Source organism: Haliotis cracherodii, unplaced genomic scaffold (genome assembly GCF_022045235.1).
Source record: "Haliotis cracherodii isolate W230 unplaced genomic scaffold, xgHalCrac1.p SCAF_18, whole genome shotgun sequence".
Classification (NCBI taxonomy): Eukaryota; Metazoa; Mollusca; class Gastropoda; order Lepetellida; family Haliotidae; genus Haliotis; species Haliotis cracherodii.
In genome coordinates, this window is record NW_027266273.1 from 29119316 (window position 1) to 29134617 (window position 15302).

The window sequence follows — 15302 nt, forward strand, 5'->3', positions numbered from 1 at the left end:
AACACAATGTTGACTTTTACCGCGGTCGGGCATCCAAGATTAGTCGTATACGTAGTCGTTCAAGGAACCGGTCAAGCGCACTCTGCAATGCGGCCTGCGGCGGAATGGACACATCTGTAGAACCCGTGCCGACAACGGCCCCTTCAGCTATGTATTCACCAATAAAATGGTTCACTTACTCTCGTAGCTTATAATGAATACATTAAAAACTTACTTTTAATAAAGATCTGACTATTATTTCGCGAGAATTATGATGCGTCCTTCATTTTTTAAGTGTGTCTCAGTGATTTCGGAAGACTTACGCGATACCTTGTCCGCCATTTAGGAGGTATTCTGTCCTACCATTCTCACGGAACCGGAAGTCACATACGGTCATGTGCAGAACTCTCAGAACGTCACTAGTGAGTGAGTGAGAATTGTTTAAGCCGCTTTTAGCAATATTCCAGCAATATCACGGTGGGGGACCCCAGAAATGGGCTTCATACGTTGTACCCATGTCGGGAATCGAACCCGGGTCTTCGGCGTGCCGAGCGAACGCTTGATCCACTAGGCTACCCGACCACCCCCAGGAACATCACTAAAGGCGAGGTCGATCCTGTCCGAGCAGAGCCGAATATACTACTTACAGTATCTTTATGGTTTTAATAACACGCCGCATAGAGTGCCACAATGTCAACATGATGTCAACGATGAGTATCATCTAAGGACCGTGGGGCAGCCTAGTGGTTCAGCGTTCTTTACCCCGAAAACCCGGGTTCGATTCCCCACATGGGTACAATGTGTGAAACCAATTTCCGTGATATTGCTGGAATATGGCAAGAATAGGGCGTAGCTTTATACTCACTCACGAATACGAAGTAAATCAAACCGATTGTCGCCGGTTTCATAACAATAATCAACGTTCACATCAATGAACATTGTTGGTGTGTTGACAGCTTAATGTCGTGTATTTTAAGGACGCTTCCGCCGGCTGTTAATCTGGTAGCCAAGGGAACTTACTCTTTCTTCACTGTGAACTTTGTACTCGTTTGGCCACGGACGCGTGCACGAGGTGAGTGTTGAACCTGGTCAAGATGGTGAATGTCTCTTGTCCATTATAATGCGCTACATGTGTTTTCACTTTCATGGACTTAATGGGAAAAGTGTGTTGTGCAGGCACGGTTTAAAACAGGGAGATTTTGTGCAACGAACTGAGAATTTGTTACATCCTTTCACGACAGTATGGGTTACCTCCCTTTTTGAGGAAGGCACATTACTACTCTATTCCAACGCATGACAACGCTCTTCAAATCCTAGTTTGTTTGTTTGGTGTTTAACGCCGCACTCAGCAATATTCCAGATATAACAGAGACATGTCGCTACACAGAGCTAAGGGTTGTCCCATAATGCTTGCCTTATAGATTCCGGATTCAACGCATTCCATACTCAGACCCTGACATAATGTTCATGAATCGTAATTCCACGAAAATTGCAACACGATTCGCTTCCTGAAACAGTTGCCTTCAAATATGGTTTTTATCATACAATTTTCTTTGTACTATTCGGGTTGGATCGAATCATCGAGAGGGTACGGATTTTTAGCCGGATAAAACATTTCTGCCGGTCCGGTTTCCACTCGACAAGTAAATAAGTAAATATACTATTGCATTATCTAAATTGTATATATTATATGTACTCGCATATGAAGGGTAGTGTTTCAGGATGGGAGTCATGTTCCATATGTTTGTATGTGTTTCTCCTCTCCAACCTGAAAAAAACCCCAAACAAACTGTTTTTCAGTAACTGTGTAACATATTTTATGGACCCGTGAAGATACGCGGTAGAATATGTCTTCAGCAACCCATGCTTGCCGTAAAAGGCGACTAACGGGATCGGGTGGTCAGGCTCGCTGACTTGGTTGATAGCGACTAACGGGATGGGGTGGTCAGGCTCGCTGACTTGGTTCATGCATGTCATCGATCCCAATTGTGTTGATTTGCTCATGATGTCAGTCACTGGATTGTCTGGTCCAGACTCGATTATTTCAAGACCGCCGTCATATAGCTGGAATATTGCTGAGTGCGGCGTTAAACAACAAAACACAACAACCAACAAAAAAACTTATTTAATGAAAATTTAAAGTATAGAACATCTCGTAATACCCCTTTCATTAATTAATAATATAGATCAAGTCGCTTTGCTTTGGAAGCGAATTTTTAATAAATATTGCTAAGAAAGATCAAACTGACCTGGGTTTTCAGTGTGCAATTGTAGGAGTAAATAAAGAATCTCACCCGAGTGTTTTTTTTATATCAAATATATCAACACGAGTTGATAAAAGCGGGAAAATTCCGAGGCTTGCCGGGGATTTTTGCCACTTTTATCAACTCGTGTTGATGTATTTGATATCAATAGACACGAGGGTGAGATTTTATTTATCATCCAACATCATTCTTCCAACTTTTTAAATTTGTAGACAGTAAGTAGAAGAAGCTTTTTAGTATTGAAAAAAACAATGCAATGTAAATGTAAATGTACAGCATTTAATGAAATGAACAATGTTTGGTAAAGGCAACACTGACATTCCTTTAGTTCTTTTGCCAGATAATCGTTAAAGCTTGTAAGTGATTATAACCACGTGTTAGCAAGCGATGCTTTGGAGTGTCACCCTGCACAAGGATAATGGTATCAGCCTGTGTGTCACGCAGACTCTGTGGTTGAGCCGTTACCAGCTGTCGGGAGATAAGCTGTTATTGCTATTAATTGGCTTGCTCATTAAGAAAGTTTCTGAAGCATAAACGTATGTCCTGTGTTTGGGGTAATTTGACGCAAGCAGAAATGTTATCATTTATCAGGGCCACAATGTATCACTTCTGTTTTTAAGGATCTGGGCCTCACATTTCCCCTTTCCCGTATAATGTTCATGCTGCCAGATGGAGTTGCCTTTAATTACTTCGCTTTTGCTGAAAGTCTAACTGAAATTCTTTGGGGAAGAGATATGGCAGAACATCGTATATATTTCAGGTTATCTTTATTACATGTTAATATCTATCTATGTTAAAAAAACACGATATACTATTTGGCACACTTACTGACAATGGCTGGAAACAAAATTGCTAATAAAACTTCAAGTGGTGCTCTTATCACCATTTCAAACTTTTGAAGTGGAATTTCTCACATCTAGGGAAAATGCAGATAAGTGGTTCTGGCACTAACCCTTCGAAGTGTCTTCAGTGTAAAAAGTACTGCTAACAGCTTCAGTAGCAGAGCCATTAGTGATGTCATTTGATTGTGACGACATGGTAACCAGTGATGTCACAATGGTCTGCAAAGCATTGTGATGTAATTTTATTGCAGCGATATCTACAGTGTAGATATCGCTTGATCAAATCCAAGCGATATCTCCTGTGGGAGCCACTTTTGGATGATAATTTGTTTTATCATCCACAACTGTCTCCCACAGGAGATATGACTTGGGTAAGATCAAGCGATATCGACATTGAAATTGCATCACAATGCTTTGCAGACCATTGTGACGTCATTGGCTGCCATGACATCACAATCCAATGACATCGCATATGGGTCTGCTACTGAAGCTGCTTATTACTGTCTACAGACTTAAAAAGTTTGCAGAATGACGTTGGATGATAAACAAAATCTCACCCTCGTGTCTTTTGACATCAAATATATCTACACTCGTTGGTATATTTGATATCAAAAGACACTCGAGTGAGATTCTCTAGTTATCTCATCGGGGAATAAGTTTCCACAGCGCTGAAATTAGAGAATTGAGATCAGATACATTTCTATTTTTTCACGTCGGAACAGGGGGCACGGGTGGCCCAGTCGTCTAAGGCGCCGCGATTCGCTGTGCAGAGTTGCGTCCCTTGGGCACGCCAGAAACCTATGATTGTGGGTTCGAATCCCGGTTCGCCCCGATTATGTTTCTAGGTTTGTCAGCACCATACCCGTGCTCGTGGGTTTCACCGAAGTGGTAAACGTCTTAGACCTGCATCACTTCGGGCTTTCCTCCAACATTAAGCTGACACGCCGCGATATAACTGGAATACTGTTAAAAGCGGCGTTAAACCCAACTCACTCACTCACTCACTCACGTCGGAACGAAACTTCAGAGCAGGCGGGAGATGGGAAACACAAAATACCGACAGCCTCTGATCAGTACGCATGCACTTTGCTGAAGCATGTAAAGTACCCTCTTGATGATTCCAGAACGATAAGTACATAGAAAGCTGTATGATCAAAAATATAGGTACACATTTTTGACGGCAGGTGTTTTAGAAAGCGAATGGTGTTTTAGTTTTTAGTGGGATTACGCTTCGTGTACATTAATGCGGGGATGTGGGTGTGGTACGTTCCTCATCGGGATTTCTATTGAGAAAACACTATGGGACAGTACGTGGCTCTGTGCAGCCACAAGTCAACATCAAAGTCGTGTACGGATTGCAGCACAGACATACGGTTAACGCAGCTACAGATGTTTTCATGTAAGGTACACCCCAAATATATCTCGCCTCCAACGAATTTAAGTAAAGCACAGAATGTAATCACACCAGTTTCAACATTATGTTTAATTTCTTGATTTGCTGTGTATTTTTTCAGCAAAATGATGGAGACACAAAGCTACAAGATGACCCTGTCCGCGGACGGCAGCAAGTCTGAGATCCTGTATCCACACTTGTCGTACAGCGCCTACAGTGGATCGGGTGAGCAGATTTGTTTGCATGATATCCCTCGGAAGTGCCCTAGTTGGTTTGGGGCAGAACTGGGCCGACATTCCGCTGCAGCTTGTCCCAAGATCTGCCTTGAAAAGTTAACCCTGGACCTTAAGCACGTGGACATCCACTCTTGTGGTCCTAGGTCGATATTACAAGGAGTCGTTGTCTGATGGTTGTAATGGTGCTGACTTGGGCATGCGATAATAATAATAACATACTGTCAGTTTAACCCCAGTTAGAGAACACTTACCACCACAGCCTATCACTACACCTGGGTTCTCTAGGTTGTTTAGCTCCCATCACGACTTAGCTGTGTCGGGTGGGGAGTCGCGGTGGCTGATTATGTCGTGGGTCGAACATTGTTGACAGAACTATCGGGAAACTAGACATGGACGGCAAATACATATCGGAGATATGTCCCTTGTATCCATTCCTGAGATTAACGCAAACACCTTTAAAGACAGGCCTAGGAGCGTGTGTCGCAATTAGATAATTTCTTTAGATCAATTGTACAATACAAAGGACACCATTTCTGGACAAATATGTCGTTTGAATATGAATTTACATACGCTGTGTTTAATCTTTGCCTGTGACGTATGTAGTGTGGTTGCTGCCTGTGGCGGACGCAGTATATAGTCATTGCCTGTGACGTACGCAGTGTGCAGTTGTTATCTGTGACGTATGCAGTATATAATAACTGCTTGTGGCGTACGCTGTTTGTAGTCGTTATCTGTAACGTATGCAGTATATAATCACTGCTTGTAACGTACGCTGTTTGTAGTCTTTATCTGTAACGTATGCAGTATAAAATCACTGCTTGTGACGTACGCTGTTTGTAGTCGTTATCTGTAACGTATGCAGTATATAATCACTGCTTGTAACGTACGCTGTTTGTAGTCTTTATCTGTAACGTATGCAGTATAAAATCACTGCTTGTGACGTACGCTGTTTGTAGTCGTTATCTGTAACGTATGCAGTATATAATCACTGCTTGTGACATACGCTGTTTGTAGTCGTTATCTGTAACGTATGCAGTATATAATCACTGCTTGTGACGTACGCTGTTTGTAGTCGTTATCTGTAACGTATGCAGTATATAATCACTGCTTGTAACGTACGCTGTTTGTAGTCATTGCCTGTGAGTATGCAGTGTGTTCTATATAACTGTTGAATGCACGTTGCAATATCCCCATCCACTGCTGCTAATTTTGAAGGTGTATAACACTATGGGCATAAAACCTATTGCTTATTTCAGGTGGAATCAATCCCTGGTTTTTAACTCGCTGCCTTGAGAGTGGTCGGTTCCTGTCAATGTCCAATGGCTTCTGTCATGGAACAGAGTTGTTGTCCGCGGGAGGCATGTTTGTCGCCATGAGGATGGAATATGCATTCAAGTGGGAATTGCTCTGTTCAGCCACTGTGCTGAGCTATTTCCCATACAAGATAGTCGTCACCTTACACAACGTGGGAAGGACATCCCTTGTGTGGCGCCATCACATGATCAACCGTCTCGACAACAAGACACTTGTCTCATTGGATGCCACAATGGTCCATCTCAACAGAAAGACGAGGAAACCCGTAGCCTTTCCTTCATGGTTTTTAGATAAATATGGACGATTTACTAATGAAGCTATTCGGAAGTCCAGGATCTTAATACCTGACGTTCCCCCGTCACCCATGTCCTTTTCACATTCCATAGCCGTCATGCCTAGCAGTGTGGACGTCAACGATCATCTGAACAACTCGGAATACATAAGGTTTGCCCTAGACTGTGTCGCTGTGGCCAGTGGGAGACACCTGTACGCGCACGTGAAGGGGGATGTGAGGAGGTTGTGGCTGGTTGACCTGTCAATATACTACAGGAGAGAGGGGTTTCAAGGTGACGACCTAACTGTGACGTCATGGGAAGGAAACAATCCTGGTGACGTCATGTGTGTCGTCAGAAGGAGTGACGATATTCTCACAGTTCTTTGGATGAGATTTAAAATAAACAAGGCTCACTTGTGAAGTATGTTGACAGGGCGCATTTAAAGATTGACTACATAAGAGTAGCATAATATTCGGAAGCATTTATCCACAAGAATTGATCTGATGATTGAAAAGCCAACAGGCTCGGTGTGACAAATATATTAGGGAGAATTATGCACAAAAAATTGATAGTCAACATCGCAACACGTCGTGTGAATGTTGTTTAATGTCACAGTCAGCAATTTGTCATTTATGTTATAAATATTCAAGACAAGTGGTTGACGTCGGGTACAATCAGAAGTAATCAACCAAACCACTAAAAATCAGAACACCGATGACGTCACCTCTAACGACACGGATGGAGTACCTGGGACTAATTCTACCCACGTGCCGGGTGGCGGGGGTGGGGGAGGAGGGGCTGTGTATTTGTGTTGACTACATTAATCCTGGAGATAATACAGAGACCAGATGTCCGGGAGAAGTTACAGTTAATCAGAGTCTCCAGCAGAAAGGATCATATGAGCTGTATCTGTAGCTGCAATAAATATACATTGTAACCATAACACAAAACGTCAACGCCAGACGATGTCCAGTCTCATTACGACGAAACCACCTTTACGTTGCCACGGTGACCTAATGTTCCGCATGCCACTGTACAGATTTACACACCCGTGAAGATCGAGGGTAGAATAGGTCTTCAGCAACCCATGCTTGCCGTAAAAGAGGAATATGCTTGTCGTAAAAGGCGACGGGATCGGGTGGTCAGGCTCGCTGACTTGGTGTGATGCACGTCATCGTATCCCAAATGCGTGGATCGATGCTCAGGATATCAATCACTGGATTGTCTGGTCCAGACTCGATTATTTACAGACCCCCGTCATATAGCTGGAATATTGCTGAGTGCGATGTTAAACAAAAAAAACAACAAACAAACAAATTTACAATTCATAGCCGTTGTAATCGGTCTTAAATATATATTGTCAATGCAAGAGAATTACCAGTCTAGATTATCCGCCCAAACAGATTCAATTTGACGAAAATTTGAAATTCTTGAAAAGAATAATTATATTTCAGACTGCCGTAAAATAATATGTTCATTTTGCAACACAAGACATGCTTGTCTCCGAGTGAATATTTCGTAACACAAAGTTAACTTGATAAACAGCTACACGTTTCCTTATGCTGGTAGATTGGCACTGCCAGCTTTTAATTAAGAAACATTGTCGATGAAGTTGTAAACTAAACTTTCTTCGCAAATGTGGCGTCGGTTGAAAGCGTTTCCATCACCCTGGGTATTGTGTTGGTGACAGCGAAATGTTACGGTTACAGACAACGACTAACAATTACATTTGATACACCCAAATGGTCTATGGTGTATTATATTTGCTGTTCTACATTTGATCTATGGTGTTCTAAAGTGTCGACCGCACCTGTGGTCAAGTGGACAGAGTGTCCGCCCGGAGAGCGGTACTTAGGGCAATCGATCCCCGGCCGCGTTATCCCAAAGACGTTAAGAGATGGTACGTGTTACCCTGCCTTGCGCTCAGCATTAAGGGTATAAAACAAGTACTGGTCGGCTTGGAGTCGGTATATTGTGTCTGAGTTGGGTATTCATGTTAAACAGCGACATGGTATCTCAGCAGGCTAGCACTATAAACCCGGCATCAGACCAGACTAGTACAAGAAACCACATACACATACACACACACGTGCTTGCGCCTCGCTGTATAATTGCAATAATAATGAACGCGACCTTAAAGCCCGTTAAACCTCACCACCTCTAAAGTGTCACAGTTTCCCAACTACCTGATATAAACATTAATGTATTTGTTATGTTTTTCTGATCCGCTGCCCGGACATGCGAGGGTAAGTCTATGGTTATTAAATGTCACTACCTATCCCGTCCTTACATAATATCGACCTGAGGCTGCTTTTGTCCAAAAGTGATCCTTATGAAATAATGACATATTAACGCTGCCATGCGGGTACCTTCAAATGCCATCACATTGCAAAACAAACTGGAATATCCCCCCAGAAGTAAATCCACATGTGTACGAGTTTGAACTTCATCAAACGAAATTTAAATTAAATACTTAAGTCATGATGTTGACGTGAACAGTAAACGGCACCATAGGTACATATTGAGCCTCATAGTTTCCCATGAAAATGTCCCAACGCTCCAGTTCTGACTGTAACTTCTGAATGTCTTTCACATAATTATATATGTGTGGTAGACCTGTCCAAAAATGATGATCTGAGTTCACTTTCTTACCATGGGCATACAATGCAGGTTGTAACGACTGATTGATGATCAATTTGAGTCTCATTGCCCAGCTAGGCGCATGAACATATGCTTGAATAAATCCCAATCCATGGTGATTTGAGCTGAAAAACGTTAAGCCACCAGAGGCTTTCCCATTCAGTTTGATTTCATCCAGAAGGGTAAGATAGTGTTCATTTGCCTTCTCGGTCAACAGTCTACAAACAACCACATCCAATTCATCTTCATACTTAATGAAGTACAACATAAAACTCATTGGCAGTAGTTGTAGGAATCTGTAACCTCTTTGAAGTAGCTGTTGGGTATGGAAGCTGATTGACTTTCACAAAGAATTTCTCCATTGCTGTTTTCCATTCAAACTTTTCCTGTTTCCTTTCCTGAAATTATAATTGCATTAAATAAAGATCACGTCACATACACATAACATGCTGTATTTTAAATTCATTTATTTTATATAAACTACGAGAGGGATTTGTTTATAATTTAATGAAACACTGCAGGGAAAATCAATGTGTTTTATTGAACGATAGACTTATCGCTTTTTAAAATAACAACATTTGTTGGAGCCAATACACATGCTTTAAGGATATTAATAAAATTTACAAGGTTTAAAAATGTTAACATTTAAATAATCATGCCATCCGACTATCATGCCAGAAAGGAACTGTGTTTGTCGTGAAATACACAGGCCTCGTTCTTCAGTGTTTTTGCGATTTATCGCGTCGCTGTCTTACATAAATAATACTTTACAACTATGATGGAGTACTTTATTGTCAGTCAATCTGATCTTTGTCTCTACTCACATCAGAAGTAACATCAGAAGTAGTGCCCTCTGGAGAGCATAACTCATGATGACTGGCTATAACTGTGATAACTGGCCGGTCGTAATATTCCAGGATAATATGGAATATGATTGGTAGATGGAAATGGCGTGCGGCTGGTTGAATAGCACTGGTCTTCGGCAACATATGGATCTACTTGCTTTACTGTACGTCGCTGACGTTTCTTTCTATGACTGGTTGCTTTTCTCCTTGATACAGGCCGCGAGGAACACAATCACCAATGACATGCTTATGTCCTAATCTCTATGTTCACGGCAATATCAGTTAAAATGTTCGTGTTCTTCCAAAGGCCCATTTTCACACTTTGTTCTCTACAAATGGGGTCGCTTGGGTAGCCAAGAGTTTAAAGCGTTCGCTCGTCACGCCGAAGGCCCGTGTTCGAATCTTCACATGGGCACAATGTGTGAAGCTCATTGCTGGTGTCCCCCTCCATTGCTGTAATATTGCTAGAAGCTGCGTAAAATCATACTTACTCTACATATGACGGTTAATTATCAGTATTCTTAGTTTATTGAACAACTAAAGTTCCTGTGACATTGAATAAGGTTTAATGCAAAGTTATGTTTTTACCAAATATGAAACAATTTCGGTTTGCAACAGATAAAAGACTCATGTAAGTGTTCAAATGGTTTAATTTGCCACACTGACTTCAGAAAATGCGTGATTTCATGAAAAAAAACACATGAACATGCCCAAATGTTAATTTACAAATCAATAGCGTGTGTGTCCACCTCTGGTTGCGATGCAAGCAACACATCTTCGTCTCGTGGAATGGACCAGGCGTCGCACAAAGTCCTGTGGGATATCTGTCCATATCTGCTGGAGCATATGTTTCGAAGTTTCTGGAGTGTCTGTGGAACACGTGGTTGACGTCCAAGGTGCCGATCCATCTCATCCCACATGTGCTGTGAGAGATCAGGGAAGCTAGCCGGCCAGGGGATGACATTCACGTTGTTTTGTTGAAGGGAATCCTGAACAAGTCGAGCAATATGAGGCAGGGCGTTAAGGAAAGGTAATGCCTGGGCCATGACGACGCAAAAACGGTAGAACAGGGCCGATAATCTCGTAGCGGTAGCGCTGTCCATTGAGGTTTCCCTCTACCGCTATCAAACGGGTCCTCTGTCTTGTTGTAATCCCACTCCATACCATAACGCTGCAGGCCCCGAACCGATCTTCTTCCATGACACAAAGATTGATTTAACGTTCACCTCGACATAGGTACACTCCAATCCGTCCATCGCTGTGGCCGAGGTGAAAACGAGACTCGCCAGTGAATAGAACTTGTCCCCACTGCATGGCCGACCAGCGTAGATGCTGTCTGCACCACTGTAGACGTGCTTGACGGTGGTTTCCTGTCAAAATGGGACGTCTGGCGGGTCTTCTGGCGACAATCCTTGCACATCTGAGGCGACGACGTAGGGTTTGTGAAGATATTCGTCGAAGGCCAGGGATGCTTCTTGCAGTCATTGTGCTGGCTGGAATGGATTTCGTAGGTGTGTTGTTCGAATCCAGTTGTCTTGTCGATTATTGGTTACGCGTGGCCTGCCACTCCGAGGATGGTCTCTGACTGCATTCGTCTCTCGCCAACGTTGCCATATATACCAAATGGTGTTTCTGTGGACGTTAAATTGTCTTGCAACATCACGTTGACTCGATCCTGCTTCAAGCATACCAAGTTGTCCGCACACGCTCAGGCGTGGCATTTCGTAATGTTGAATAATTGCGTAATTTTGTTGTTTTTCTGAGTGGTTGTTGTCAAGTAGGGTAGTGAAATGCATGAGGCTTGCATAAAAGTCAACTTTTGCATGGAATGCATGCTATTAGTTGCATTTTTGTGACTTGAATCCATACATGTACAACATTGAAAACCAAACTTTACTTGTTTGAAAAATCAACTAAAATATTGGTGTCACAGGAACTTTTGTTGATGACTATATATATATATATATATATATATATTGTTGAGGTGGTAGTAGTAGGAGGAATTTTTCAAGTTTTAGGTATTAATCGTAATTTCCACCGCTCCTCTCAATGTCAGCCCTCCAATTTTGACAAAACTGATCTTTCAGAATATTTTTACGCCTGCCACTCCGAGGATGGTCTCTGACTGCATTCGTCTCTCGCCAACGTTGCCATATACACCAAATGGTGTTTCTGTGGACGTTAAATTGTCTTGCAACATCACGTTGACTCGATCTTGCTTCAAGCATACCAAGTTGTCCGCACACGCTCAGGCGTGGCATTTCGTAATGTTGAATAATTGCGTAATTTTGTTGTTTTTCTGAGTGGTTGTTGTCAAGTAGGGTAGTGAAATGCATGAGGCTTGCATAAAAGTCAACTTTTGCATGGAATGCATGCTATTAGTTGCGTTTTTGTGACTTGAATCCATACATGTACAACATTGAAAACCAAACTTTACTTGTTTGAAAAATCAACTAAAATATTGGTGTCACAGGAACTTTTGTTGATGACTATATATATATATATATATATATATATATATATATCTTGATATACTCTGTGGGTCGGTAAATATATACAATAAACCACAGTTATCAAGAATAGTTTAAACATTCATAGTTGCTATTATACGCAGAAGATATGCCAAGTTGTCATGCCTATACCACCAGTCTAAAACAACCAAGTTGATGGGTCAGTGGGCAGTTAGTCCCCGGCCTGTTCCCTTTATCCCCACGTAGAGTAGTCTTACAACATACAAATACAAAAACACTGAACGATTAAAACAGAATGATTCTTGCATACGTTTTTTCAAGATTTGTATATTAACATGTAACAAAGCATTTGTACATGTCACATTTTTTAATCCTTTCAGTGCCAACTTTTTCAAATGATCTTAAATTTTACATATTTGCACGATCAATTGTTTGATAGTTATAACTTAGAAGTTGACGGATGACAAAGTAGACAGAATTTGTGGATAACAATATGTATATTTACTGCAATGGCAATGTTTCGATATAGATCGTTATACCGCTGTCATGCAAGAAGTTATTATCCATAAATTTTGTCTACTGTGTTTGCACTATGATGAGCAAGTCAGCCAAGTTTTAGTAATATCCAACAGCATCAAGGAATGTTCTTGGGACCCGATCAAGCACGTTTTACTTGACTGTGGGATACTATTTATCAAGTTTCAAATTTAAGGGATATTTTTATCAAAGTCAATTCTAATTATAGTTTTTTTAAGAAATAGGACTGATCAATAGCTTTTGAATAACTGTGTTTTAACTTAGTTATATGTCATTGATAACTTATATTATTCTGGTTGTGCCTTTTAATGGGGTTGAAGTATAATAAAATCATTGTCCCCTGATAGTGACACACAAATTCTCATAACATCTAAGTACATTGCAGAGGACTAGAATTTTAATACATATCATATTTGGATTGTGTCTTAATGTACGGCTACCAGTGAATAGAGTTATGACTTAAATCATGATGGGGATTCATGCAGGTAGCTATAGTACTGTAAGTCCCCATGGTTCCCAGTAAGGTGTTCTGGCTCTAGTCACTGGTGGTATATAGCTCGTAGTTTAATAGTATAAAATGTAATGTTGATGTGTAAATGTTGGTAAGACGTTTTAGTGTTTGAAATTATTAGTTTTTGTTTCAATCTGTGATATTATGCCGATGCTTTACTGTCCTTTGTGACGGGTATTTTTATATGGCTGAGGTACTGCCTCTCTTGGGCCTTGAAGTAGCACTGTTTGTTGTTGCTGTAAGGGTGGCCTTCAGCCTGCTGAGTTGTTGTCACACTCCATTGCCCTGCCCGCTGGATTTACACTAAGAGTGTGGGTGATTTCAAACTACAGGAGGCTTCATTAAACATGGAACGAATTGAGCAATATTTCGTACATGTATTCGTGATAGACATCAATACATTATTATAAAAAGATATCCTGATCATTTTCAAACATAGAGGTTATGACCAAAGTGACCATCAAATTTGTAGATTTTCGAGAACTGACCTGAATTACATGATTGAATGTGGAAAGCATTTAATGTTAGGAAACTGATTTCAATAATCATATCTCCAGTATGTTATATTTTACTAAGTTTAAATTTATACTCAGTGTGATCGTAAATTTGAAATAAAAAATTAACAAATTTATCATTTTCAAAGTCGATAAATATGAGAATATTTTTGAAAAGGTCAATACATCTATGTAAACAATTCTTGAAAATTGAGTTAGATGTTACAAAGTAATATTACGGGATCATGATGCATGTGAAGTTTACAACCATTACCGCCTATTGATGATAAGACACAAGTATGAACTTGGTAGACATACAAATCCTCAGCTATTCCAGATTTCTGGTACCCCCCGCCGTGATATTGCTGGAATATTGCTAAAAGCAGCGTAAAACCAAACTCACTCACTCACTCACTCAGCTATTCCAGAGCTCAGCAGTAGCCAGCACTGTCTGGAACAATCAGATTTATCCTCTCCAAACGAACTGAATCGTATATGTACGCTATATGGAAAACCCCTCATCTAAAAGTTGAAACAAAAATGGTTTCCAAATATTTGTGAACATTTTAGGTGCACTGTGTCCATTTGGAACCGTAGATAAGTCCTGTCACTTTCTCAAACTGGGATAGTAAAATATGCCTCCTCATGTAAAATAGCAGTCTTTATGAACAAAATACAAAGCAGATTAAAAAGTATCCATTTAGAAACACTGTTTTATCTCCACATTGTTCAAATGTCTCAAACATAAACATAACCTTAGTGAATTGTCTCTTGGGGCAACTGAATATGGTGGACACATATTCATTCTCTGAAACTTCTGCTGATGCTAAAAGCCACCCATCACTGGTTAAATCCCTCTAGTTTTCCATGTCATGTCTGGTTGTGCCTGCTGTGAAGCCCTCTGGTGTGCTTCCAAACTAAACCTCGCCTGGGTACCTGTTGACATGGTGCCTGGAGTGAGTGAGAATGGTTTTAGCAATATAGAAAATAGAAAAGCTGCTTTTAGCAATATTCCAGCAATATCACACCAGAAATGGCCTTCACACATTGTACCCATGTTGTGCATCAAACCCGGTTCTTCCGCGTGACGAGTGAACACTTTAACCACTAGGCTTCCCCATCGCATCTTCGTTTGAAAGATAGTCACTGTAGTTTAACAACTAACCCTTGTGTAAAGTGAGCCTTTATATCCCGAGATCCGTTATGAGCTCTAGATTTCCTCAGAACTAACAAGGTGGGGCAGTTTCTAGGACCTTTATTCTTGTCCATAATATATTTTACCTTGTTTGAACGGAGTTTTTTCAGCAATAAATTAAAGTGACGAAACCCTTTCCATATTCATCAGAAATCCCTGCCAAAAGAAGAAGCCAAGTTGCTTGTTCAATTCTGACTGGGCTAGGACAGTTACCTAACTTGGGACAACTGCCACCCGGTGCATTTATCACCTACCCAAACATTTATTTTTTTTATTTAATGAAAGGTGTCCTACTTTTGTTCAGTG

At 41.0% G+C, this 15302-nt stretch overlaps 1 protein-coding gene across 1 annotated transcript; it reads left to right on the forward strand.

The window, feature by feature from the left end:
- The first annotated feature begins 1022 nt into the window (after positions 1-1022).
- On the forward strand, positions 1023-7234 carry LOC139465499 (uncharacterized). The gene is made up of 3 exons (XM_071247223.1): positions 1023-1051; positions 4600-4703; positions 5971-7234. Exons 2-3 carry the CDS (start codon positions 4604-4606, stop codon positions 6720-6722), a joined length of 852 nt encoding a protein of 283 aa, XP_071103324.1. The 5' UTR covers positions 1023-1051; positions 4600-4603; the 3' UTR covers positions 6723-7234.
- The last annotated feature ends 8068 nt before the right edge of the window (positions 7235-15302 follow it).